This window comes from Lagopus muta, chromosome 3 (genome assembly GCF_023343835.1).
Source record: "Lagopus muta isolate bLagMut1 chromosome 3, bLagMut1 primary, whole genome shotgun sequence".
Taxonomy (NCBI): domain Eukaryota; kingdom Metazoa; phylum Chordata; class Aves; order Galliformes; family Phasianidae; genus Lagopus; species Lagopus muta.
In genome coordinates, this window is record NC_064435.1 from 20,889,658 (window position 1) to 20,917,417 (window position 27,760).

General features: G+C 42.7%; 1 protein-coding gene across 1 annotated transcript; it reads left to right on the plus strand.

The window, feature by feature from the left end:
• Nucleotides 1-2,189: 2,189 nt before the first annotated feature.
• Nucleotides 2,190-27,711, plus strand: YWHAZ (tyrosine 3-monooxygenase/tryptophan 5-monooxygenase activation protein zeta). The gene is made up of 6 exons (XM_048940089.1): nt 2,190-2,323; nt 4,166-4,469; nt 20,076-20,199; nt 23,017-23,180; nt 23,280-23,375; nt 26,659-27,711. The coding sequence occupies exons 2-6, from the start codon at nt 4,176-4,178 to the stop codon at nt 26,716-26,718; spliced, it is 738 nt and encodes a 245-aa protein (XP_048796046.1). The 5' UTR covers nt 2,190-2,323; nt 4,166-4,175; the 3' UTR covers nt 26,719-27,711.
• The last annotated feature ends 49 nt before the right edge of the window (nt 27,712-27,760 follow it).

A 27,760-nucleotide genomic window follows, 5' to 3' on the forward strand; every position in this document is an offset into this window, starting at 1 on the left:
TATCATGTTACCACAAAACATTCAAGTGCCTCTGAAAGTGTATATTCTATATTTGGGTGGTTGCCATTTCAAAGAGAATTTTCTACAAAATAAAGGTTTAAAGCTTATGTTAAAAATGAACTCTCAAACATAACTTGAAGCAAGTTGCAGCAAACACTGTGCTATCATACCATCTGTGTTCATGTACAGCTCCCAAGCTCTCCTCCTATTGCTTCCCAAGGCAATAATGATAAAAAATAAAAACAGATACAATGGAGAAGCACCGTGTATTGGAATACACGACAAACCTGAGCTTTACCACACTTGTTACAAAAACGAACTCCCCTGTATCTGCATATTGCAACAAAGTATCCACAGGGAGATTAAAAATGAAGGTTATATTCTCCTTCATGCTCAGATCAGCGATCTCCTCACCTGGCCCAGACAGCAAATTCTTGTGAGCCCTGCTCTACTCAATACCAAGTGAAAGTGAGTGAAATTCTTTAAATGTTGGAGTAGATGGAACACACCAGAACGGTTGAGAAAGGGGGGGGACAAACAAACAAAAAAACACCCCAGTGTTAAATCAGCATCTAAGATAACAGACGTTGCTGTAACAAACCTCAGAGTGTATCTTAGGCCGCAAGAAAGGGCAGTAAGAAGCCACAAGCCAGTGCTATAGGTAAAACTTCACTGTATAAACGTAACAGCTCTTTATATTGCACAGTTTTAAAGGTAAGTGAAAGTCCTACTCTTAAGAAATCAACTGTGTAAAGCAGAGCTTAATATAGAGCTTTATCTGACATTTAGCCAAAACGCAGGACTGTTGTTTTTAAGATTTAGAAATAAAATCCCCATCCTGGCCACTTGGTCATACTTTCGGTCTGCAGAACTCCACCGGTACAGAGGGAAAGGAACGGAGTGCCAACTGCAGGCAGGGAACCCGCACACACTGTGCTCTAGTAGTGCTCTAGCCCAGCCCTGTCCAGTTACTTGTCGAGAACATAAGCATGCTCACAACTTCCTCTTGCTTTCCGAGAATCACCTCGCTCCTCCTATGCTATTCCCACACGCTGCCCTACCAAGACATTTTGAGGACTCTGCCTACACAAACACACGTCTGTCCCGCACCGGTTGTTGCCGTGACCAGTGAAATGCACGCCTGTGAGCCAGGCAGGGGCAGCGGGGAGAGCCGCGGCTGCCGTTTTCCAGTCCCTGCTCCACAGCTGAGATGCGGCACTCGCCCACGTGACCGCCGTGTGAGGTTCCGTGTCAGCTCTTGCACTGAGAAGGAGTAGGGTGGAGTGCTCGCTGGAATCTCCATAAATATGGGAGCCTGAAAGGAGTCCACGAAAGGGAATCTCCCTCTTCCAGCAGAGATGGTTCGGCTCCGTGGCGGCTTCAGTGCGGATCTCTAAGGGGAAACCTCCCCGACCCCCGCAGACGGGGAGGCTCTCCCCGCAGCCCCGCGGCCTGCCGGCCTCGCACCCCGTGCCGCTCCCTGTACAGCCACCTCTCCGAGCCGTGGCCGGAGCGCGGCGTTACTGCTAGCGGTGTGTGCGGCACGGCTCGTCCCGCAGCCCCGACGGAAGGCGGTGTGGGCCGAGGGTACTGCGCTCAGGACGAAGCAGCCGAGCGAACGCGGACTTCCAGCACCTCGATAAAAAATAAAAAAGCGTTTCCAGCACGGGCAGCGTTCAGCATTCCAACACCCCTCCTCCTCCCCCTCGGCGTCCGCGCGCCGCAGGCCCCAGGGCAGCCCAGCCCGGCGGGATCTGCCCCTCCGCTCCGGGCACGGCAGGGCCGCGGCGAGCGCGTTGCGACTTCGCGACTCGCCCAAAACTCGGGCCGGGTGGGAAACACAAAGGCGGCACAGAGAGGGAAGGAAACGTGGGGCTCGGAGGGGAGGGGGGAACGCCCACACACGCGCCGCAGCCCCGGGGACAGCTCCGGGCCGGGCGGCTCTCCCCGCGCTGGCGGAGTGACGGCGGCCGGGGCTGAGGGGCGGGGCGCGGACCCGCGGCGGGGGAAGCGGCGGGGGGCGGCGGGGGATGGGAGACGCGCGTTCCCGCGGGCGGGGCCGCGGCGGGCCCGGGCTCGGGCTCGGCCTCCGCCCTGAGCGCTGTGAGCCGGGGGAGGCGCGGGCTCGTGCTCGCGCCCTCGCCGTTGCCATGGCGCCGCTTGACGTCACGGGCGGTGCGCTGCCCGTGCGGTAGCGGCGCGGTGATTGGCGGAGACGCCGTGTGTGGCGCTGGGAAAGAGGCTGCAGCGCAGCGAGCCGCGAGATAGGCACAGTCCGCGCCGGCCGCCCGCTCCGAGACACCGCGCCTCGCTCCCGCCTCGCGTAGGTAACGGGGCCCGCGTCCGCCTGCCGCTCCGATACCCGGGCCGAGGCGAGGCTGCCGACAGGCCGGCAGCGCCGAGCCCCTGCCCTTCCTTTCGGGCGGCTCCCGGCGGGGAGGGAGCGGGGCGGGGGGGCTCGCGGCGAGGGGCGGCGGCGGCAGGTGAGGGTGGCCGGGGCGACGCGGAGGGGAGACGACCGGCTCGGTTCGGAGGGGCGGGGGCCGCGGGGTGTGGCTGCGTAGCAGCGCGGGGGCCTTCAGCGGGGCCCCGGGGGGTACAGCTCGCACCCCCCCCCCCCCCCCCCCCCCTCCCTTCCCGTCGCCTCTCCGGAGCCGGGCCCGCGGTTCGCCCCGCGCTCGGGACGGGAAGGCGGCATCCTCCTCCTGCCGCTGCTCCGCCGCCCCCGGCGCTGGGCGGAGGTGAGCGGGATTAAGGCGCACGGAGGTGGGCAGGGCTGCGGCGCCCGGCCGCCATGACAAAGGCGCGGGCGCGGCGCTCGGTGGCGGGCGGATGCGGCGGGCGCGGCGCGGGGAGGGGAGACGAGAGAAGAGGAGAGGAGGGGCCGCCCTGAGGCGGGGGCCGCCCGCCGCCCTCCGCCCTCCCCGCCGCCCGCGGCTCCATCTTACGGCGGCGCGCGGCTCTCCCGCAGCCCCGGCGCTCGGCGGTGGGCCGCCCGCGGCAGCGCGGGCCTCGGCGCTCCTTAAAATGGCTCCTGAGCGCTGGGCGGGTCGCCGAGAGGCGCTCCGGGCTCCCGCCCCGCTGCTGGGGAAGGGGCTGCCGGAAGCGCCGGGTGACCGAACGGCTGAAACGCGCTCGGTTTTTGCCGTCTGTGGGAAGTAGCGCGGCCGTTGGCCGTGGTTTCTTGGTGTAAAAATGACAAAAGGCTACCGGGTAAGGTGCGGGGTTTTGTGTTGTGTGTGGGAAAGCATGAAGCATCCTGACCGCACTGAGGTGAGCTTTGAAGGATGATAGATCCCGAAACATGTTGCCAGGGCCTCGGAGGGGACTGTGCCAGGTACATAAAAGGGGGCGGGGGCGCAGGGAAGGACCGTTCTCCCTGCCCCCTTCACCAGGCACCGGGATCTCTACGAGCAGACCAAGCCTTGACTGGATCTGGGTTACGAAGCATCCCCACCAGCTCGTGCTAGTAAAATACTGACATCAACGTAATATTTCTTCCTAACTGCAAAAACTTCTTTTTGTCTCTGAAAAATATCTGGGTCAGAAGGCCAGCATAGCCCAGCTAGAGAAGGGAGGCTCACACTGCTGGAGGTGCGGTCCTTCGCGCTTAGGGATCTGCGCTGCTCTGACTTGAGAGCATTGGATGTGGGGTTTGATTGGCAGATCCCTCTTCCAGTCCTTTCTGGATGGAGTGGTAAGATTCTGTTAAGGAACAGAGCTGCGTGGTACTGCTTGCCTAGCCGCCTTTTTGTCCTTGTGACAAAGATACCATTGGCTGTTTTCTTTATCAATTTAGTTGCATTCATAATTAGGTGCAGTTGATGCCACAGCTTGAATGCGTTCTTAAGAGAGAGTGATGGCAAAGAACTGGGATCGTGTGCGCACTTAAGATAGGAATTATTTGCTTCCAGTTTCTTTAGATGCTTTTGCTTGCATTTCAGAAATAACTTAAACCATTTAACAATTCTTTTTTTTAGAAAGAAGCAATGACTTTAAGTTTTCTGTTTGTGTGTTTGAGTGCTTATGTGCCTTGCATTCCAGATTTCAGCTGTACTTCTTATAATTCCAGGCTACTTAGAGGATGGCTGCTCTGCATGAGAAGTTGAAACATTTTTGTCCTTAACCAATGTCTTAATAATGCCTCACTATTTTTCCTCTTTAGAAATATCAGCATGGATAAAAATGAGCTAGTGCAAAAGGCCAAACTGGCTGAGCAGGCTGAAAGATATGATGACATGGCGAGTTGCATGAAGTCTGTGACCGAGCAAGGAGCCGAGCTGTCCAACGAAGAGAGGAATCTTCTCTCTGTTGCCTATAAAAATGTTGTAGGAGCCCGTAGGTCATCTTGGAGAGTCGTCTCAAGTATCGAACAAAAGACGGAAGGCGCTGAGAAAAAACAGCAGATGGCTCGAGAATACAGAGAGAAAATTGAGACTGAGCTAAGAGACATCTGCAATGATGTGCTGGTGAGAAATAAAGAAACTGTTGATCTGTTTTAACTTAGAGTTGCAGGGTGAGTGGCCCTGGGTCCTGTTAAGGCTGCCTCTATCTGGCCTTTAATTAAAGCTGTGGTGTCCTACAGCATTTCTGAAGGACAAGATTTGGAAACTGTCTAACTCTTCTTTTTCTCTAATATATCAATTCTTTTATATTAGCACTAGTAACTGTATTTCCGTGTATTTGGAGACATTTTGAAATCTTGTGTTAACTTCTCGTAACTATTCCCTTATATGCAGTATGTATTTGAGTCTGAAGCGGGTAAGGTTTGGTTTGGGGTTTTCTCCTCCAGCCCTCCACACACAGTATGTGTGTCCTAGATCACACTGATTTCTGTGACTTTAAGATGCTGCACTGGTTGTAAGAGGTAGTTCTTACTCTACGGAAATTGTGCCCCTCCCTGGGTACGATGATGTAATGTTAGTTATGACTCAGCCATGCAGAAAGCTGTCTGCAGGAAGAGGCAGTAGCAATGCTATGATAGCCTCTTAAACTTTAGGCTTTCAGAAGTAGACAAAAAAGGGGGATTCAAAGTTAAGCATTTTCTGTGACTTGTAGTTATGTTCAAGTCTACATGAACTATTGCTTCGTAGATACATTTTTTTTTCAGTGGCAAATGGTTTCATAAAGTCTGAACCTCTTTCAGATGCCTGTTCCCCATTGTCTGTTTTTCTGACTGTCGGTACCAGCAGTGCTCCAACGAGCACATGAGCAGAGGGCATCCTATCCTGCTGCCAGCTCTGAGGTAGCTGTTGCTGTCAGCTGGATGTGTACCCTCCTGGTGTGTCATCCTATCTGACAGGGTCACATACCTGGATGCGACAGTGGTGTGTGATAGGAGGGAAATCTCAAGTAGTTGAGCATGTGCTTGAAGACCTGATGTCAAAGTAGAAGTTCCATCAATGGGTAGCATAAATTTCATACGTTGTATAGGATAACTAAATGCCATGGGTGCTGATTGCCTCTAGAAGGCTGGTTCTCCAAGGGCGTGTGGAAGTCAGCTTGGGTAACTTTTGAGCCTTGGCTTCCAGCTTAGGTTGCCTTCCACGGTTCTGGTAATGCAGCCTGTATGGAGGTTTCCTTATTTTGTGAGAATAACTTCCTCTGTGAAAATGGAAGTGCCAAATTTGTATGCAGAGGAAGAAGCTGGCTTAACGCTTATGTGAGGTGGTAGCTCATCTGTTGAAGTCTGGAAAATAGCGATTTTTAATCTGATGTTGTAAATTCCTTATTTCTTTTCAATTTTTATTAATTTATTTTATTAATGAAGGCGGGTGCTTCAGAATGATCTGAGTTTCTTTTGTAAACTACACTTGTGTTGAAGGAATAATTTCAATTACACTGTTGGGCTTAGAAACCCTTCTTAGCAGAGCTTAAAGTGTTTGCAGTTAGATTTTTTTTTTTTTTTTTTTCTGATAATGGAAACCAGATGAAGGCAAAACTAGCTTGCTTTTATTGTGTGTGCTAAACAAGACTAAAACAAAAGAAATCCTAGTTGTTGACTCCGCTGCAGTAGCTGACTTATCTGGGAGAGGGGAATGCAGGAGGGGAATCTTGTTTAAATCTGTTCCATCTTAAAAAGACGTGTGTGTGTGTGTGTGTGTTTAACCAGAGAAGTGTAAAGCATTCAAAGACATGAATATTCTTTGACTGTTACTACTAGGCAGCTAACGTCTTACTCATTTTCAGTGTTGCCAGTCCAGTTTTTCTTAATAGAAGAAGGGAAAATTGCTGTCCAGATGAAGCAGTGCCTCAGGCAGTGATTTATAGTAACTAAATCTAAATGGAAAGAGTCATTTTAAAATGTGGGGGGGAGGAGTGAAATGTGATATTCAAGTGATACGACTTTAAAAATGCTTACAAACAGCATGCACTAAATTTGAGAATTGCAGTCAAGGATTAGGTTATATGCTAAAATATTTGTTAGTTGAGTTGTCCCGTTCACATATGTTCTTACTTGCCTAGAAATGTGACTGACTGTATTCCTTTACTTGAAATCCACTTTACTGGAGGGGCAAAAAAAGTAGTAAAGTAGTTTGGCTTTTTTTTCCATGACCAGGAGTCTGCGTGTTGCCTTATGCAAAGGAAGAACTAGGATTTTTTTTTTTCCTTTTTAGAAGATTCTCTAACTTTTGCATCGTGTAGCCTGGTGCGTAACAGCTCACAGGAGTGAAGAGTAATGCTTAGCAAATCATGGTTTTTGCTAAGTATGCCATTAACGTAACCAGGAGTGTTGAATTTCCAGAGTTTTCTATCAGGAAGCCTGTCCATTTCAGTACAAGTGCAGCTTGAATACTTTTGTACCCTTTATTAAGACTATGTATCTGTTTGAGTCTTTGTCTTCAATCGCTCATTGGGTTCTTAAGTAACGTTTAATGCCCTGGAGTGTTACATCATGGCTGAGCATGGAAGTGACTGCTGTTCCAACTTCTGTGTTGAGGGGAGGAAAGCAACTAAGGGACTGTGACTAGTGAGATGCAGCCAGGGCTGGCTCTTCTGCTGCTCCTCACTCTTCCCTCATTTGTTGGAATCAAACTCCAGTGGGTTGGAAGAAACAGCCCTTCTAACCCACTTGGTGCAGAGTATGTACCAAACTGTGTCTGGGTTCTGTTTCCAGCTCTGCCACTAATTTAGGGGGTGAATAAGAGTGGTTAATGATGGACTTTTTTCTTGGTTTGTAGCGACGAGATGGAGTGATTTTAAATAATATATACACACACACACACAGGCAGTTACATGAGTTGATCCAGCTGTTTTTCTTTATGCTGACCTTGCTATGAAAAGTCAGCATTTGTGTCTTTATCTCCTATCTCCTAAGTGTTCCTTTCCTTGAGCTTGACATGGAGACCCCTTACAGCTCTCTAAGCAGGTGAACTCATCCTCCTGTCTGCTGCTGCAGAGGCATCAAAACTCTTGATCCAGCACCAATTCTGATTGTCAGATGTGTGCTGTAGTATATTCGGGCATATTATAACCAACTCCAGTGTTTCAGTTGGCTTGGTAGCGCTGATAAACTGCAAGTAATTGTGATCTTGTGTGTAATGAAGAATGAATTTCCAAATAATTCAAGAATAGTGGGGGAAAAACATATACAGATGATGCTTGAGCACGGCAATGCACAATATATTTACTTGAGTATTACAGAAAATTTCCAGCCTCAGTAATTTCATATTGATACAGGAAATTAAACTCCTAGTTAAGTAATTTTCCTCATGTTGGCAAAGTGTGTGCTTCACATCCCGTTTCACTTTTTGCAGTAGAAAGTATGTCTGAAATATGCCTGTGTAATAACCTCTTATTTGTCATTTCCATATTTAAAAAAAAAAAGATATTAATCAACAGGTGTGGATTTTCTTAAAAATGCTTTTTTGCCGTTAGTGGGAATCAACTGTAGCTGAAGTGATTTGCATTGCATTTACATGAAGGTGAGTTTTCCAGCTAATGAGGATTCTGAAATACAGAGTATGTATAGAGAGGTCTTTGCATGGCTGGTGTTTGATATTTCTTACTGCTTGCATGTTGGTTTTCAGGAGATCTGAAATACTACAGGCTTTCATGCAGCTTCTGATATGAGTTAAACGTAAATGAAAAAGTTTAAAACATGACCAGCATTTTTTGGTTACTATGAATGCAGTTCTAAATGGCTGCCTTCTACTGCTGTATGTGCCAGCCTACAGAACAGTCCTTTGCATTTCTTCCAAAATGTCTGGTGTGATTTGTCTTGTTTGTCCCCTGTGCCCAGTCTTCTGGGTGATCTGTCTTCCTCCCCAAAGTTCCCTACAGTTTTATCTGAAGTGGATCTTTGCTCGCTGTGAGCAGCTGCTCTTTCACTATTTCTTTTCTGTTTGGGTCCTTCCTCTTACTGTCTGAAGTGCCTTCCTGAAACTGTCCCCATAGGTGGTACATGACATCCCCCCTCCCTGCCAGAGAAGCTTAAGGATAATTGTGCTGTTCAGGACCCTCTGAATAAGATGCTTTTGTTGCCAGGTTATTATTTCATAGACCCTTTTGAGTTGGAAGGGACCCTTGAGGGTCATCTAGTCCAACCCCTGCAGTGAACAGGGACACCTACAGCTGGAGCAGGTGCTCAGAGCCCCTAACAGTCTGACCTTGAATGTCTCTGGAGATGAGGCATCCACCTCCTCTCTGGGCAGCCTGTTCCAGTGCCTCACTACTCCTACTGTAATAATAATAATAATAATAATAATAATAATAATAATAAACCCTTCTTTCTTATATCCAGTCTAAATCTTCCTTCTTTTAATTTGAAACCATTTCTCCTTGTCCTTCTTCCTAACATCATGTCCTAAAGGATAAAATGGTGCTCCTTGTGTGCCTATTTAGATTTCTTTACGTTTTCTAAATGGAGATCCATAAAGGTGGTTATTTTTGTGAGAAGAGAAAGTGAAGTTAAATCTCGACTAAATTACTTCAGTTGTGCAATTCTTTCACATGTATTTTTTTTTTCCAGGGTAGTAGGAGGAAGGCTTAAGTAAGTAGTTTATGGGACAGCAGTTCACTGGGGGCTGAGAGCAAAATTCCATTCGGAATGCATCCAAATGGCTTCTTAAAGAACATAGCACAGAATTAATGCTTGTTGCTGTTGTAATAACAAATTCCTCAGAGACTATTTTCTAAATGCTTGCAAACACCTGATATGTTACTGTTTTAACATCTGTAAAGCCTCCTCCTGTGTGGAATGTCCTCCCTCCTGCAGACAGCCACATGCTTTTTGATGCTTGCAGACAATTGTGTACATGTGGGCCATTCCTAAAGCTCACTCCTGATGGTCAGGGAGTGTGGCTAGCCTACAGAGTGGTGGTAACAAGCAGAGGGGTAGAATGATTGTATTACACAAACTCCAGATGCTTTCATGGCATTTTTTGTTAGCGCCTCTGCGATATTGTCTAAACTAATACATTTAGTTCAGTGACTCCTTTGGGCTGATTTTTATTTTTCTCTCTTTGAGAGACCTGTGCTATGTAACTGATCTGTTTTGGGTGGGTGGGAGGGGTGTGGAAGGGGGGCAAATTTGGGAAGTTCAACTCTGCTCGAAACAGGTATGCCTTCATCATTTGTCAGTCTTGTCCAGTCAAATTTGGAGTATCTTTGAGGATGGAGATTACAATAGGCTGTCCAGAGAGGTTGTGCAAGGTTTGGTTATACGTACAGTTAAAACAAAACCATATCCATCTGTGAAATCAGAACTCCTTGCATTCCAGCTCACCTGCTGTCTCTTGCACTAACAGACCTTCAGGAATAGTCTGGCTCCATCTTCTTTAGGCGGCTGCCCAGTCCACTGCAATAAACTCTGTTGCTATTCTCCAAGCTGAGCAAACCCAGCTCTCAGCCTTTCCCCATGTCACGTGTCCAGCCCCATAACCATCGTGGTGTCCCACTGGCCTTGTCTCAGTATGTCTGCCTTGCACTGTGGAGCTCAAACCTAGGTGTAGAACTCCAGGTGTCCTCTCCTGTTTCTAAGTTTAATACTGAAAAATGTTAACTGGTAACATGTTAGTGATGTGTGTGAAAATAAATGAATATTTGTGATTCAAAAATTGCTTATCTGAATGATTATTTTTAAGATACTGCTGAGCAGAATATGGGTAGGGTTTTGTCCTTCCCAGGATGAACGAAGCTTTTAATCAACTCTCCACAGCCAGGTTTTTAAGTTAAAGTTCTGCTGATATAATTGCTCAAGCACACTGAAGTTAAGAGGCTGAGATGATTTGTATCAACCTCATGATTTCACTTTGTTAATCCCTTTAATCACTTTCCTGGTTGTAGTTACACCCCTTCAGGTGTTTCTGGTTTTTCTTTTCTTTCTTTTGCAGTGCCTAAACTAAAGCAATTTCTTTTGTGCTTTTTCTTTTTTTGAAGCATGGGTGCTGTATTGTATTGTCCCCGCCTATAGCAAGGGTTTGTAACTAAATGATCTTACATGTCCCTTCCAACCTGAACCATTCTTTGATTGAAACTGCTGAAAAGCTCTTGAATCAGAGTTAAAACACCCATGGATTTGTTCAAATGAAACTGATTCTTAGTTATCAGTCATGCAAAATTAATCTGTTAGTTTCTGTTCACTTTATGTTGTTTGTGTAACTATCTGTAAACAGATGAAGCTTCAGCTCATGTTTGACAGGATTTTTCAATTCCAGCTTATGTAAGAAACTTACTGGTGGATGGGTCCCAAGAGTAAAGGTGAGGCTGTACTTAGTAGTCTTAACAAGAAACATGTCTATAATGTTGATTTTTTTTTTTATTTTTTTTCAGTGCACCCATTTATCATAAAATTTGATAAGTTGTTTTGCATAAATGCTAAAAAGAACTTAAATATGCTATTATTTCTGCTACTTGTATTTGCTGTGCATGTGTATATACATGTATCTGCGTCCTCCATATCTTCTTGGATTGGTTGGATGCAGAGCAAACCTTAATGATAAACAGCAGCCTGCTGAATTCACTTCACTCTGTGTTAATGCTTAATAACTTACATTAATGCTTAATAACTGGCTTTGATTTCTTTTTATAAAAAAAGCAAAACCTAATGTATGTAGTGCTTCTACTGTTCAGTAGCTTCCAGTTAACAGCTGATTTACTTGAAATCAATCTTGAGTGTTCATATGCTTTAAAGCACTACAGAAATAAGCAGTAAAATAAAAATTGATCACAATTATTTTCTGAACTTGTTTTTTACTGAATGCTCTTGCATAAGTGCTTATTGTTCATTGAGATCTGATGGAAGACTTGCAGTGCCTGTTCTGATCAACAGTTGTAAGTCGTGCTGCTGCTAAAGAAACCAGTATGTCTTTTTAATCAGATTTAATGCAGATCAAATGAAGTAGCAAGGTTTATTTCTGGATGTTATTACCCCTTGTAATTAGCAGGTAAAGAAATATTTAACAGCAGGAATCCCAGTTCTTCAGCCTGTAATTGATCAGATCTTCAGTCTCTAATTGATTAGATTCTCCTAGGGCAGAGCAGGCTTACATCACTGCCATGGTATTTTAGTAGTAAAGTGCTTTTATTAGCATTATATGCTATAAAGAACTCCTGATAGATACGTTGCTTAGTGCAGTATACTGCAGGTTTCAGGTCTCCTCAGAGATCAAGTTACTAAGTATAAGTTGTTCTTACTTCTGTTTCTTAGCAAGGATAAAGTGTTACATCATGTCTCTAGGGGCTGTTAATGGTATCTCTTCAGAGACCAAGACTGCAGAATCTCCAGGCAACTCCAGCAGTGTGTTCCAGTTTGCAGTACAGCCATGATAGTTCACGTAGACATACCTGTCTAGCAGAAATTCTCATCCAACTCAAGTGGTTTCAATTCTGGATTATCACAGGTTTCTTAGAAGGAATTCTGTGGCTTTTAAATTATTTGTTTATTGAAAAATGGTGAGAAGTGCTTTTGGCACCTTACTGCTTTATTTCAAGTCCATAGCATTAAAAAATCACTGCGCTGCCAAAAGCACAGGGAAATGCTGCAGGTGGTTTTGTTTCTCATTGAGTATTAATGCCTATAGCAATGCCTTAATAAAACCTTGAAAAATAATTAGGATTAAAGTAAATTCCTTATTGGCTGCTGCCTTCTATGTATATTTTCTCAGATTCCACTAAATTGGAAAGGTGTTTTCACTTAATTAGAATTCAATTCCTTCACTGTCATGTGTTTTTCAGCGTGCTTTGGTAAAAGCTTGTAGCCATTAGTACAGGTGAGTTAGGCTTCTGAATAACCTCTAAGAATATGTCCTGATATTAAAAACATCTGTTTCCTATGCCATCATTTCTAACTGGAAGACAGTGGTAGAAGGAAGGAGCTAGTGGCAGGCATGAAGGTTGAGCTGAGGAAGGCAGGTCTGCAAGGAGAGCTCTGTGTTTGGCTGTGGAAGCCTGGTGTGAAAGATGCTGCTTCTCATTGCTGCAGTTCTTATGCCTTCCCTTCACTGCAGATGGGTAACATGGCCATACGTACTGGATCTTGGTGCTGAACACCCCCTAGGTGTTTTAGTGCATACACCTACTTACTTAGTTCTAGCCCCCGGTGCACGTGTGAGCACGAGGATGATTTTTCTGGGTGTCCTACTTATTTCTCCCTTGTCTTCCTCCGCTTGCCCATATGTGACACTGCTTTTGTTCTCTTTTTACAGAAACATATTTAGAATGTTTTAACAAGATCTCCTGCACGAGCTGAAATGTATTGCTGCTCTTCTACACAGGATTCCTTTTTCTGCATTAGTCCTTTAGTTCTTTTTTCCCCCTTACTGACTTATTACTCTTTATTGTCTTACTGCTTATTACTTATACTCCTATTACTCTTTGTTTCTGTGCTATTTCCCCTTCTAGTTCTTCATCAGATAAGCAGCTGCTTTGCCATAATTAAGAGTACCTTTTTCCTGCTCACCAATGCCAGATGTCCCTGTGCATATTGCATATCCCACCATTGCTTGAACTCTGCACTGAGTCCCTGCCTACAGGATGGTCTGTGCTTTGTTCCATCATCCCAGAATCTGAATTCTTCCCCTGCTAAGGCTCATCGTTCTCACCTCATCTTTTCTCTTCTTGCCTGACTCAAGCTGCTGCTTGCTTCCTGCGTGGGCAGCCAGTTTGATAGAAGGAAAGGATAATGGGTACAGGCAGCAGACTTGTTTTCAGCTGTTCCATCAAATCTCCAGTGCAATAGCAGCTACTGGTATTTGTCAGACTTTCTTGTATACCTGTTCTGCTGAGTGAATGAGAGGGTACAAAATCTTCAGCTGGCTTTAAATAGAGACTTTGTTTTTGGCCAGAGTAGAAGGCTGGCAGCAGAGCGGTCCTCTTGTGGTGTTTGTGGGTTGTGTTTTCCCCCCTCTTCTCCCTCCACCAAGAGAGTTGGAGGCCATCCACGAGGCAGCAGTCCCAGAGCCCTGATACTCAACTCTGAGTAGGACTGTCATCAAAAGCATCCTAATAGGCTGTTTCAAAAATGTTTGGGAAGGGATTGTTTGAAAACATCCCTCTTAAAAGTAAGTCACTTTCCTCTGATGGTTTAGATAGGTGTCGAAGTAAAACTGCTGGCCACAGATGGCTTGGTCGAGTCCTTTGTGAGTATCCAAATCTGTGTAGTGTCGCTAATTGCACATAACATTTCATAGCCTGTGTAACTTCCCTGGCTGTGATGCTGACAAAAAACATGCACAGAAAGCCAAACACTAGTTTATTATAGGAGCGATTGGTGTCTTAAACTTCTCCAACACGTGATTTACTTCAGTTCTGTCATCAAAATAGAGGCATGTGAGGAAATATGTGCAGAAAATCTCTGTAAGCTACTATTCTAGTTAGGTAGCTGAATCTGCTTTAAGTGCACATAGTTGTTCTTGCAGTGTGTGTACCTGAAATGTTGATCCAAATTAGTAATTTGAATGTCTGCCTGTAAATACCTGATACTTTATAGCGATTGAAAGTACTTGAGCTCAGCTGTGCAGGTAAGGCGTAATGCACCAAGTCAACATTGTACAAACATTCTGGATAGCTTTGTGCCTCAGACTACAAATGAATAGCTGTTTTGCTGGAGCAGTGGATGGGCTTGGTACTCTCTGTGTATCAGCTGGTCAGTGTATCAGTACATCTGAAAAGCTAAATCATAGGATTCACTGAGCTTCAGTTGGCTGTAATTGTGTTGCTTGTTCTACCACAGTGCTTCAGCTGTGTGTGGCTCTCCTTAGCAGCCATCCCATCTTTCTTGTTCTTTCCCTCCTCACCTTTGTGTAGAATGCAAAGTAAATAGCTACGTGGATGGTGTAAAAAGTGCAGTGAGGGCTTCTGATTCTTGCTTGGAAATGGTAACTTCAGATCACTTGAAGAGTTTATCTAGTGGTCTTCTGAGGGGGAAAGAAAAGAAAGGCAGTCTTGAGCACTGAAGCTAATGTTGTGGGGTTTTTTAATAATTGAAATTGGGAAGTAGATTTAAGAAAAGTAATGCTTCCTTGTGCCCAATTTATGTCAAAGAAGCTGCAGATACTGAACTAACATACTGTGGCCACTTGTGTAGAATACAGACCTGGTTACTGCGCTTTGAAACCGCACTTAGCTCAGGAAGCCCATACACATGGATGTGTAGTCCCTACACATACCAGCAGCATGGTATTTTTCTAATGGAAGCTTCTCTGGAGCATTGTTAGAGATGAGGTGGTAGAATAGTCCTGTTGGCCAGTGCAGTCACACTGGTGTTCTTGTCAAGATAATGGCGTGTGCTCTGCATCATGAAAATATTGGGCCACTGTCAGTTAATGTGCAGTGTCAAAGAAATGGGTTTTCAAGCCATGCTTAAAAAAATATGCAGTTTTTTTCATGCCTTCTGGGAGACTTAAAAAAAAATAAAGAGCTCTTCCCTATGCCACATAGCCACAAATTGATGACAAGTAATTAAAATTCAGCAAATACAAGTAGAACTGATAACCATTTAAATTGGTTAATACTTCTGAACTTATTCCTTTCAGTTTTTGCAGGCAAATTTCTTTTTCTTTGCTCTCTAGAGTTTTCTACCCAACTACCTGTCTCACTAGAAGTTAATTCTTGGTAATTAGAGAGCTGTTTTGTTCTCGGTACTTAAACTGTAAGTTACCTGCTCATTTACAACTGTATTGCTGTAGAATCAGGTGATTTTGTTCTTAGGACTTGTTTGTCAGGAGGGGAATATCTTAAATGGAGAATTGAGCTGTTGAAATCTTCAGGCATTTGAGTAATTATGTAAAGTTCCCAGGTAATCAGGCTACTGAAACTGAGCTTTTAATAAAGGGAAATATGCACAGAACTGTAAGTAATGGAATAAAATTAAGGTATTGGTTTTTTTTAATGCTTGTACAGTGGATTTTGGAATAGTCTTCTGGGCCCAAACAAGTCATTTGCCAGAGATGCAAATACTTTCAAAAGGATATTTTGAGACTGTAAGGAAAAAAAAAATCTATTCAAGTCTCTATGGGTTGGCTTCCTGTCTTCAACAGAAGTTCTCACCACAGCTTGATAAACTGAAGCATATATGTAGGTCATTCTGGAAATAATGCCTCCTATTTATTTCAATAGAAAATACAACAGATACAAAGAGCACAGTAGCACTACTTGATAGAGCAAATTCTCAGCTGCAAAACAGCATTTTTCAACATAATCACTGCTGTCAGCCGGTTCACCTGGGTGAACTGCTGGAGCTGCTCCTTATTTTATGGTGTGACAGCTGTGCACAGCCATCCAGAACATGACTTGCCTTTCATGTTGCTGTTGCCACTGCTGAAAAACCCACTGCTTCCCTGTGCTGCTGAGTCTCCATGAACGTTCAGCAAGTGTTGGTGAGTGTCACTGTGTGCCGTTTTTTCTGTGTGGAGGAATTCAGCAGTATGCCTTTGTTCCATGCACACTTCTGTGTCAGATGATTTTCTGTCAGACTGCCCCTCTGCTGCCATCTGTCACAGCAACTACATCTAACAGTGTGCTGGTGGGAAGGTTCAGCCTCTACTGCTGTAGAATCAACATGCGCTGATGTCATGGGCCAACATAATAAATGGGAAGCATTAGTTTTGGAGCATCCTCATAGATTTGCTGGCAAGCTTTCTGTAGAAGGTGTTGGGTTTTTTTTTCCTTTTAAAGACTGAATCACTACTGTTGTACTTCTCTAATACCGAGCTTAACTCTTAAGACTTGCTTGCAAAACTGCAGGAACAAGTCTGTAGGGGTTTCCATCAAAATAGGCTCAAAACTCATTGTGCTTATGATTAATGTCATTGAATATATCCTGCTCTAGCTAAAGAACTTAAGAAAGTGAACTCTTTCTAATTTGGTGTTTAATATAAGCCAGAGTTGAAGTTCACTGGTGGAATGGGGAAAAAAAGAATTGTGCTGATGCAGTCTGTTACATCTTTTGAGACAAAGGCTTTCTCTGCTGCATACTTAGTGGGGGTACGCACTGCATTTGTGAGATTGCTTATCTGTGGTATGTGTGAGCATAGCTGGCATCTTTGAGCCTGAAAGCACTGTCTGTCCCAGTCCAGCATACCAAAACCTGTTATCCACAATTATTATTGTTACAGTTATTGCTACCAGTTGGGAAGTGTTGAAGCTTGAGCTTTTCATTGCTAGCATATCAATAAGAGTTGATATTCAAACGTAATGCATGTATGTTTAACAGATAGGAAAAAATAATAATAACAATATTTCATTGAAAATCATCTTGGAAAGAGTGCTTTCAACTTTGCTATGAAAAGTATTTGAAGCACTTGTACAAGCTGTTACAGGTTTTAGCAGCTCTGAGATGCTGCTGCATCTGTCTGCTTGGCTGCAATGCCATGGTTCGTTTCACGACAGTTAACTTTTGCTGTCATATTAAAAGCTCTGGCAACTACAGTTGAAGAGCCATGGGTTTGGAAGAGGGGTGGCTTTTCCTTGAGCAGGTGTTTCTGCTAGATTGTTGTTTTGGCATTGCAGCTGTCCATGGCATCGTAGTTACTGCATACTAATAGATGTTCAAAAATGGGTAGAAACTTGGCACAGTAGGTAGAATGTCTTAAATGAACATGAGAACCTGGCTACCATGTAGGTGTGACATAACCCTTCCTCTGTGGACTTCCCTTAGTGGTTGGGATGCCACGTGCATTGTGGTGATGTGGCTTAGCTAACAAGCTTCTTAGTTACAGATGAGCATGTTGGAGCTGTTGTGGACTGGTGGTTACCACATCATCATATGGTGATCAACTCTGCTGATAAACAGCATCACATTGACTGGTAACGGAGAAGGAAGACAGCCTCATATTAGAATGGTTGAGTACAGCATCAAAAATAAGATTCCTACAGATAAAACAAGAACTGTTGTTTTATCTGTAGGAATCTTATTTTTGGGCAAATACTGACATATGGCTTCCTGTGGGAGAAAAAGTTGAATCTTACAAATCAGCTTTGCAGTTAAATTTTCTTTTAAGACAGAATTCCCCAGAAGCTGGAGGAGAAACACCATTAAATAATGTCAGATTAGTGTGTTGTTTTGTTTGTTTGTTTGTTTGTTTTTACCTCCTTGTTTTATGATGTTCTGTAACTGCATTCTAAAAAGTTACTTATTTTATTGGTCTTGTTTGTGACTTTCAGTAGGCACACCATGCAGATTGCTGCTGTCACTGCAGTTCTGAGGTGACAGAGTATAATTCAAGTCTTCATACTAAATTTAAAGATGTTCTGCGTTTATAACTTCATGCCTATAAAAGGGAGTACAACCTGAAATGAAAAGACCAGTGCAAGTAAGAGAAATTGAATATGTGTCCTACCTGGTATCTAGGTAGAAGAGGCTTCCTTCACCCAGGCAGGAGTGAGCTACCTGTGCAGTCCAGGAGTTAGACTTGACGTAGCTTGTGCTGTGTGAATGAACAGCTGTTCAGAGGCATTTTCCTAGGTCCTTAGTCTTCAACTTCAGCTTAGAACGCTTTTTGCTAAGGTTCTTACTCGCTCTCCAAGCAGTTATTGCCCTGCTAGCATCTATCATAATTAAGACTTGATTGATAGTCTTTTCTCCTCCATGTCTGCTTGTATGATTTAAGTCATTGAGTTAACTCACTTGAGACTTAAGTTTAGGTCTGGAAACTTGGTTGCTGCAATGGGACTGAGCAGAGCTGTACTCTCCAGTCAGCTTTAAAATGCAGAATTTGTTTCTTGATCGCTGCAAGTACCTTGGTCAGGCCAATTAATGGAGTGTACAGAGTGAGGGCAGCTCCTCAGGGTGTTGGGAGGGTGGATGCAATCTGCACCTGTCTTAACTGCAGTCCTACAGAGACAGCCTAATAATAATAAGCCTTACTGTCAGTAGTTAAGAACCATCAGATGTCATTTGAAGTCTCTGTCTTGGCAGGGACAGTTGGTATTGTAGCTCTGAATGCTGAAGTTCTGTAAGGGTGAGAGCAGAGCTGTAAGTAGTTGCAGAGAGCCAGCGTGTACCCTGTGTACCTGGCAGCCCTCTGCTTGTGCCACAGTGCTGTGGCAGCAGTGGCACTGAGCCCTCCAGGTATAGTTTGTGCCCTCCAGAAGGATGCCTCTGGCAGCTTGGCAGCCTGCTTGGCTCTGTAACTGTGCTTCTGCTGTCCTGCTCGTGTCACATTCCCTTTGCTGCCAAAGGATCATCTGTGTTGTCATTCTAACAGAAGCAAGAGCATTTCTTGATGTTTCCTTGCACTGTTATAAAGTGAGGTTATGGGCCAGCCCTGGCCATGCTGAAAATAGCAATTAGTAAAGATGACTCTTTCCCCCATTATGTTGAAATGGGTTTTCAAGCCGTGCTTAAAAAAAATGCAGTTGTTTTCATGCCTTCTGGGTGACTTAAAAAAAAATAAATAAATAAAAAGCTGTTCCCTATGCCACATAGCCACAAATTGATGACGAGCAATTAAAATTTGCAAATACAAGCAGAACTGATAACCATTTAAATTGGTTAATACTACTGAACTTATCCCTTTCAGTTTTTGCAGGCAAATGAAGCCCACTTAGTGTGGGTTGTTTGAATCTAACCAGAGCCGAAGTGTGGCTGAACCTTGTCTAACTTCTGTTTCTGGCAGCCTGGCTACTTCACTGCCCTGTCTGGTGGCAGAGACCTACTGCAATAGGTCACTTCATTTTGACAGTTTTCTGGTTTCTGATTTCATTTTGAGTACTCAACAGCTCTTCTGCACTTATTCTGGTTTTTAAATAACTGGCTTTTCTTTCAAAGTCTGACTTCAAGCACTCACTATCAAGAAGTTTGACAGGCTTGTGCCTTAATTTGACTAAATGTGTTGGAGCTAGTGATTTTTTTTTTTTTTTTTTTTTTCTTTTCATCATAATAGAACTCCTGCTAAATTATATGACTGCTGCAGCTGGTAACTTGCTACGTTAATTTAATAAGCAGGTAGAACAATCTAGGGAAAAAAAAACAGGTCTTAACTGGTGACCTGGGAGGATTTGCTGGGGTGACTCCAGAGAGCTGCCTTTGCTTTGGAATGGATGGGCAGCTCCTGTTAGGGCAGCATGTAGTCACATAGCTGAACAGCTGTTGATTCAACTGTCTAGAAAGGCAGGAATCCAGATTCACTGTGCAGTTTCTCTTCGGTGATTCTAGTGTAGAGTTCCACTTAATGCTAATTAAAAAAGAAACAAACCTCATTAGCCTGGCCTAGTTGCCATTGCCTGTGTATGGAAGATATTTGGGTCTTGATTTGGCAGCTGATATTTTGAATCCTTTTATCATCTGTGGATGCAGACTTCATTCCATTGTGTACACCCTGCCCAGACTCTTTGGATTGTGTTATTTTTGTCAGGGCCTACAAAAACCCTTCCTTTGGCTCTTCAGCACTAAATGAACAGACTTCTTTCCTGTTCTCCCTATAGAGTCACAGCATGGAACATTCCTTTTGGTACCCACAGTTGTGATCCAGAACACGTTTTTCCTTAGCTGAATATGCTATGTAGGATGTGACAAAAATAGGCAGAAGTAAAGCTGTCTTGACTTTGAAATAGATGGTAGCACAATCAAACTGTTGGTTCAAAAGCTATGAAAGTATGCATGTTCAAAATGCTGTTCTTTGCTTCCATTTTAGTCTCTGTTGGAAAAGTTCTTGATCCCCAATGCTTCGCAAGCAGAAAGCAAAGTTTTCTATTTGAAAATGAAAGGTGACTATTACCGTTACTTGGCCGAGGTTGCTGCTGGAGATGACAAGAAAGGTACTGTATGTCAGTTGTCACTATATTTTTGTTAAACTGTATTGCTTTTAGTGGACAGCAACGCTACTGTAACTTTTGGAATACTTCTTTTTCAGATGTAGATTTCTTTAGTAATAACCTTCCTGTTTTCTAAAAAGAAATCATAGGCTGCTGGCTTTCAGATGAGCTATGAAGGTTTGTGTACCTCTGCAGTCTGAAGCAGGAAGCAGATGTGCAGTCTGCAGTCACAGAATCTTGCAATCAGATCCAGTGTATGCATACAAGAATGTGCCTTATCACTGAAATACCACTTTGTGCTTTTTTTTTCTGGATATCTGAGTATTGTTGTTACCTTCTTGCACAGAGTCACTGTAGCTTTCTGAAGTGGTTTTTTTATGCTAGTTCTGTGTTTCTGCAGCATGCAAGGAAGTCTGTGTAAGTTCAGTGAGCAGAGAGACTAGAATACAGCTGGGGAAGAAAAGGATTAATAAAACAGATGTTAGTGTTAAGTAAACTTCTTCCATAGCCATGGTAGTTTGATTTCTAAATGGTTTTTATTTCCTGAACTTGTTATGCAGTTTGTCCTAATAGCAGGTAAGTTGCCTTTACTCGTTTGGTGAGTAAAGTTAAAATACTGTACTTAACTGCAGCAATTAAGCCACCTGGTGTATTGAAGAGGCACCTACATAACACCTTGTCTTTGTGCAGTCACCTTCACTTTGGGAGGATATCTTACATTTAGATAGCACTGTTCACAACAAACTCCAAGCCATTTCCTGGAGCCTGTCTCCACATTTATTATCCACGCTGGATAATAAAGTTACCAAGGCTAGTAAGATAAGACTTAGTAAACTAGGCTTTGATTTGACTTGAGGTGTTTTCTGCATGCAAGCTGACCTAGTCTGGTGACTGCAGAGTCCCATGTGCAACAAATATGTTGGTTACTGTGTATCGTAGCAGACCTATTTTTGTTCAGTAATCTCTCATGTACAAACTAGAAGGTATGTTCTCATGAGGGTAGTTACTGACTATAAAGTTAGACTGTGAAAACCTTTGTTTAATGTAATTTAAAACTTCATTTTTATTCAGCTCAGTATCCTAGCTCAGCAGTTACCAGTGGGTTCTGACTTGCAGATAAAGAAAAAATTTGGAAAGCCCATCTGGCTCGTAGTTGCTATGGCTCCTCAAGTCTTTTATCTTGAAGGCTTTTTTCTGCATGTTTGCTGTGATGCCTAACCTTAAAAAGGACCAACTGATAATGACTGTAGCAAATAATGGCTGTTTAGTTAAGCAGATTTTTTTTTTTTTTTTTTTTTTTTACTGCATAGCTCTCAGTTATAGGAATTGGATTTTTGCCTTCATAAATCAGCTTACTGTGTTGACCACTGTTTTCTTATGGCAATCTGGTGGGCAGGAATGTCAAGCAGGTGGCCTCACCCTGCTGCTTCAGCCTTCAGTTTTGGAGCTGTATGATGCTATCTGAGGAGCACAAAGTTGAATGTCCTGCAGATTTCTTACATTGGATGACTCACTTCAAAATAAACAGAATATACCTAGTTTTGCTATAAATTCCACGAATTGGTGCTCAAAAGGTAATTCTTGCCTTGTCAAGCAAGCAAAAAAAGCCCGCTTTTTGGGAGCTTTTCCTCAAACATAAGCATCTAACATAAAATGCTGAAGTTAATTGAAGCTGCTTATTTTTCATGCCGCTTGTTTTGGCTTTCAGAAGCAGCACCATTTTCTAAGACTTTCCCAATATGGAAATAGTGAAACACCTCCCACCATTTCTAAATTTAACTTCCTGTAAAACCAGTTCTTCTCAACTGTAGTGTGCTGAGTGCTGAGTGCTGGACGTTTTCAGGGCAGTGCAGCAGATGTCTGACTTCTCTGAAGTGCTCACCTGGTAGCAGTGAAATAAGAGGGCCAGAGCCCTGCATGAATATGCAGGGAAGAGTGTCCTCCCTCTTCCACGTTGAGAACAGTTTGATACTTTAACGCCTATAAATCTTCAAAGCTGAAGCAATAGATATTGTGTATCAGAAGTACTCAGACTCTGAAAACAAATACTGACATTTTTGAGTACTTAACCTAAAGATTTTTTTCCTTTGTTTCTGAATACGTGTGACTGCACTTAGAAATCACTCTGGATGTATTTCTGGTTTGATCCAGAAATCAGGATGTGAATCCTCTTTCATGTGAGTCAAATTACTTCCTGCCTACCTCTTTCTCAGATATATAACAGTCTTTGAGAGTGCAGAATAATGGTCCCTTTGTTCTGAGTGTCTATCTCCTGTGGTCATCAAGAGCACAGTCCAACTTCTGAGCTATGCTGGGCTGTATTTACTTCAGGTTTAGGTATGCCACACACTACCTTTGCCAGACAGTTTGAATGAGGAGTCGCAGGTAACTGAAGGAAAGGCATAGGGGTCATTGGGGCTTTCTGTGACTCGAATGTGTATCTGTAATGCTTAGCAGTATTTGAAGACATTGAAATTGTGTCACATCAAACCTATGTATAGTTAAGCCTTCAGCATTGTATCTCTTTCCTGTAGACTGTGAGGTTTATGTTTGTGAAACACTGTAAAAGTGTTGTAAGCATCTGAGCTGTTGCTGATACAGGCAGTCAGGGGTAGCAGAGATACTTAAATCTGTGACATAGCGATAACTAAACTTTTAGACTATTAGAAGAAGTGGAATACTTATAAGATAATGTAAATGCTCATTAACAAGTGTTCACTCTTAGGATAATTTATTCACACAACCATGAACCGATTTTATGTCAGAACACAGTATTTGAATTACTCACTTGCTGTGGGTTTTGTTTGTTTTATCCTAAAGGGATTGTGGAGCAATCACAACAGGCGTATCAAGAAGCTTTTGAAATCAGTAAAAAGGAGATGCAGCCAACACATCCTATCAGATTAGGTCTGGCTCTAAACTTCTCCGTGTTCTATTATGAGATTCTCAATTCCCCAGAGAAGGCCTGTTCCCTTGCAAAAACGGTAGGTCTGCGGGGGGTGCAGGGGGAGTTCCACTGATTTTTATTTGCATAACCTTTTGTTGCGTGGCTAATGAGCTTTGGATGTCTCTTTCATCTCTAGGCTTTTGATGAAGCAATTGCTGAACTTGATACATTAAGTGAAGAGTCATACAAAGACAGCACGCTAATAATGCAGTTACTGAGAGACAACTTGACAGTGAGTATTGTTACGTTTTACAGACTGCTCATAGCAGAACTGGTCCTTACAGCGCTGAGTTGTCCTGTTCACCCCAGCTGTGGAATTGTCTGTCACTTACAGATGAGTTCACATTGTGTTTCCGAGTGTGTATCTTTCTCCTGCCCAATCTCCTGTATCTGTAGGCTGACTGCCATAGTTCTCTAACAAAACAATTCAACCAAGTGTTTCACTCTTTCTACTCAAGTATGTTGGAATGACATGGTTTGGAAACAAAACAGTTACCTTTTTATTGTAACAGCATTAGTGAACACAGTTGCATTTGCTACTTTGAAAATTCAGTATGATTTCATGTAACTTGTTCATGCTTGCTCTGTATGAAGACTTCATAGCAAATCCATTTAAGGGCCTATTGTCGTATTTCTGGCTGGTTTTTAACTTTAGTGAAGCTGAAGTTGGAATTGTTGCAAGTCAGGCTGTTTGCAGGGCAGTCATAGGACAGTCTTATTCCTTTTTACTTGGACTCAGCTATCTGTGGTGTAAGATGGGGGCTGTCACTCTGTCACAGTAAGTAAAATCATCATCTTGTTTTTTTAACCTACCTGGAAGTGTAAAAAAGGCAAAGATAAATGTCTAAACAAGACAGTTCAGATCAACAGCAAGCATGCGGTGCTGTAATTAATGACATAGTTCACTTCCCAGTCATCTTGTGGAGGAAAGGGAGAACTACAAGCAAGAGTAGAAAAAATAAGAGGCTCTTTTGTTGCCAGATGGAACTCCTTGTTCCTATGTTAAGTGCATCTAGCGTTGGAGACTTTTGCAAATATCTGGGCTTTTCTTACTGTAACCAAAGTGAAGTTGTTCAGTTACATAAAACTGGAGCTGCCATATTTTCTGTTTGTAAGGCTTTATTTGCCTGTTTCTTGGAACCTCTTCCACTCGAATGGCAACATAATATATTTCTGGAGAACTACTTGCAATAGTTCCAGCTGTTGATTACAAAACAATTGGCAGAGATTTCTCAGCCTCTGTAAGGGAGACAGAGACAGCATTGGCTTCACTCTGTGTGTGCTGTCCCTTGGGTGAGATTGCTTGTCCCTCAAATGAGAGATCAACTGAAATAGAGAATAGAAGCGACTTCAGTTGCCAGCTTCGTAGTGAAAATAACATGCAGCTGGCCATAGCAGTTTAAGAGAGCTTTGCCTTGTCCTGGAGCAAAAGTTGGATTGAGCTTCCACACTGTGTGTGTTACCTTTGCAGGACCTGACGGTTAATGTCAGGTTTCTATTATAAGGGAGATTTTTCTAGGTAGCTGCAAGATTCCATATCCCTGTCAGATGGGTACCTCCTGTGTGATCTGTGTGAGTACTGCTCTTACATTAATTCCTGCTTCTTCCACAACTTCTGATGTAACTTCTGACAAAGACTGCAGTGAATATCCTAAGTGTAGAAGGGTCTGGTCTGCTAGTTATGCAAGTCTCTTGTCTTTTAGACAGTGCAGTAGGCTCTTTTAGAGCGTGCAGTAGCAGCTTTCTCAGTTGGTAATTCTTTCTAGACTGTTTCATCTGTCTGAAGAAATCTGTTGGGGACTGAAGGCAGAGAAGTGTTCAGAGGATTTTTTTAATATAGCAGATCAAAATTTGTTTTACTGGGATTGCTAGGTATTTCATCTTTGCTGAGTTACGAAATTGTCTTGTGTGTTTGTTTCTGGGGAATGGGGAATATCTTTGCCCATTCCTGTTCCCCTGAAGGCTTCTCTTCCCAGCTGGTTATTTTAAACTCTGCTCTCTCAGTTGGGAATTCTTATACCAGACAGGCTCTTCTTAGTAAAGACAGGTACATACGTTTCTCTAGATGTTCTAGAGGTAAAGTTTTAGAAATGAAGCATCTGATAAATTTGACTTAAACTCTTCTGCCTGCATTTCTTAGAAATGTGTGGAGTGGTGCTGAAATAAAGTAATGGATTTAAATGTAGTGTAGAGGTTAGAAACAGACAAGTGTGTTGCTGTCTCAAGTAGACTATCTTGTTGCTTAATATCACAGAATCACAGAATTGTAGGGGTTGGAAGGGACCTCCAGAGATCATCGAGTCCAACCCCAATATCTTTATAATATAATAATATATATATAATAATAATTATAATATCTTTAGTAAGGAGTGCTTAGGGCAGTGACTTTGTGTTTTTTGTAGTAAGAACAAGGCTATTGGGCTTGCATAAGATTCTCTATCGTCCTATAATTTTTGAAAAGGGTGAAGTGTTTCTGGTGCTCATTTTCTTTTTTGTTTATAAGCATTATATGAGACCTGCAATAAGGTAGATCCCAAGCCATGCTAGAATGCGGGCAGACAAAAAAATTAAGTTATTCTTGGGTTTTACTGCTTACTGCCATAGAGCATGAAGGACTCAGTTAAGGCTGCTAAAGCTCCAGGGAGAGATTACAAACAGCATTAGGCTGGTAACAGTTTGTTCACATAATAATGATTTCTATGCTCCAGGTGTTGCCTTGGAACTGATATTTAGCTTCCTAAGTGATGCTTAACTTTGATATATGGCTCCTTAACATGTTTTATGGAGCTGAAAATAGGATTTGGTGTATACAACATATATATATATATATATATATATATATATATATATATTTTTTTTTTTTTTTTTATTTAGCCAGATATTTCTTTTCTCCTTTCTCTGCCCTCCAGGTTTGGAGGCACTACTCTTTAAGCAACTGTCTATATGTGTAGCCAAGGGATAGTGATTTTAGAGAAATATGCTGTGTGGTTTGTTTTTGTTTTGTTTTTTAATTAAAAACAAAGCAGGCAAATCTTTTAGATGTCTATTCTGAAGAAAAAGTAGCATTCACTCTTCTGTAGGGCACAAGGAGAGGCTTTTGCAGAAACTTTCCTTTCAGAAAGATGCGTAAATCCCACTTGAAGTCTCAAGAAAACAAATATTGTTAGTTTCTTATTTGTATGCATCTGTTCTTTATCTGACTCTTGCCTGCGTGTGGTTATAACATACCTATCCATGTGAATATGAAACCTTGGTTTTGACTGGTCATGGACTTCCTCGTTAAAGGAGTGTAGGGTTAGGTCATCTAGGACTAGATCTACATTTTCATGTAGAAGTAATGGCCATTCACCTTTCCTGCTGTCTGCAAAGAGCAATTTGTGGATGTGCTTTTTTCCCCATGGCACTTAGTATAACCTCGTACGGTGTTATTAACAAGAAAGCTAGCTTACCAAATGATGATTGCTAGTTGTGAAACATGTTAGGTATTAATACTTACTCTTTTCTTTCCCAAACAGTTGTGGACATCGGATACCCAAGGAGATGAAGCTGAAGCAGGAGAAGGAGGGGAGAATTAACCAGCCTTCCAACTTCCGTCTGCCTCATTCTGAAACTTACACAGTAAACCATTTGTCATCCATGCTGTCCCACAAATAGTTTTTGTTTACGATTTGACAGGTTTATGTTACTTCTATTTGGATTTCTATATTTCCCATGTGGTTTTGTTTAATATTAGGGGAATAGAGCCAGTTAACATTGGGGGAATTTATCTGTCTTCATCTGAGGTGGCCAATATAGGGTTGTGAAATTTTTATACGAGTTTTACATGTTTGGCATAGTACTTTTGGTACATTGTGGCTTCCACAAGGCCAGTGTTAAAACAGCTTTCTGTGTCAAGCGAGGAAGACTGCTTGCATGTTGGTCTGCGTGGTGGAAAAAAGGGATAATCGGTTGCAGCCACAGGTGTAGTTAGCATGAATAATCAAGCTGGAGCACACATGGCTGTGAATACAATTATGTCCCATAGATATTGCATGTCAAGTAAACATGTGAAATCTGTGGAATATGCCAATCAAGTGTACATCTGATTGCAGCTGAAGTGTTCCTTAAGACAGTTTGATAATCCAGTCAACTTTCTCTAGAGAAGGACAGAGAAACGGTTCACATTCCATTATTTGTAAAGTTACCTGCTGTTGCTTTCATTATTTTTGCTACACATTTTATTTGTATTTAAATGGTTTAAGCAACCTAAGAACAAATGTACAAGTAAAGATGCAGTAAAAATGAATTGCTTGATATCCATAATGACACTGTATATCGAGCACAGCAGTAAAACAAAAAAACCCATGTATTTAACTTTTTTAGGTTTTTTGCTTTTGTGATTTTTTTTTTTTTGATACTTGCCTAACATGCATGTGCTGTAAAAATAGTTAACAGGGAAATAACTTGATGATGGCTAGCTTTGTTTAATGTCTTATGAAATTTTCATGAACAATCCAAGCATAACTGTTCAGAACATGTGTATTAAGTTGATGTAAGTGGAATAAAAGTTTTATGAATGGACTTTTCAACTACCTTTGTAGATTTCATGTGATCTCTTTCCACTCTTCTTAAAGTAGC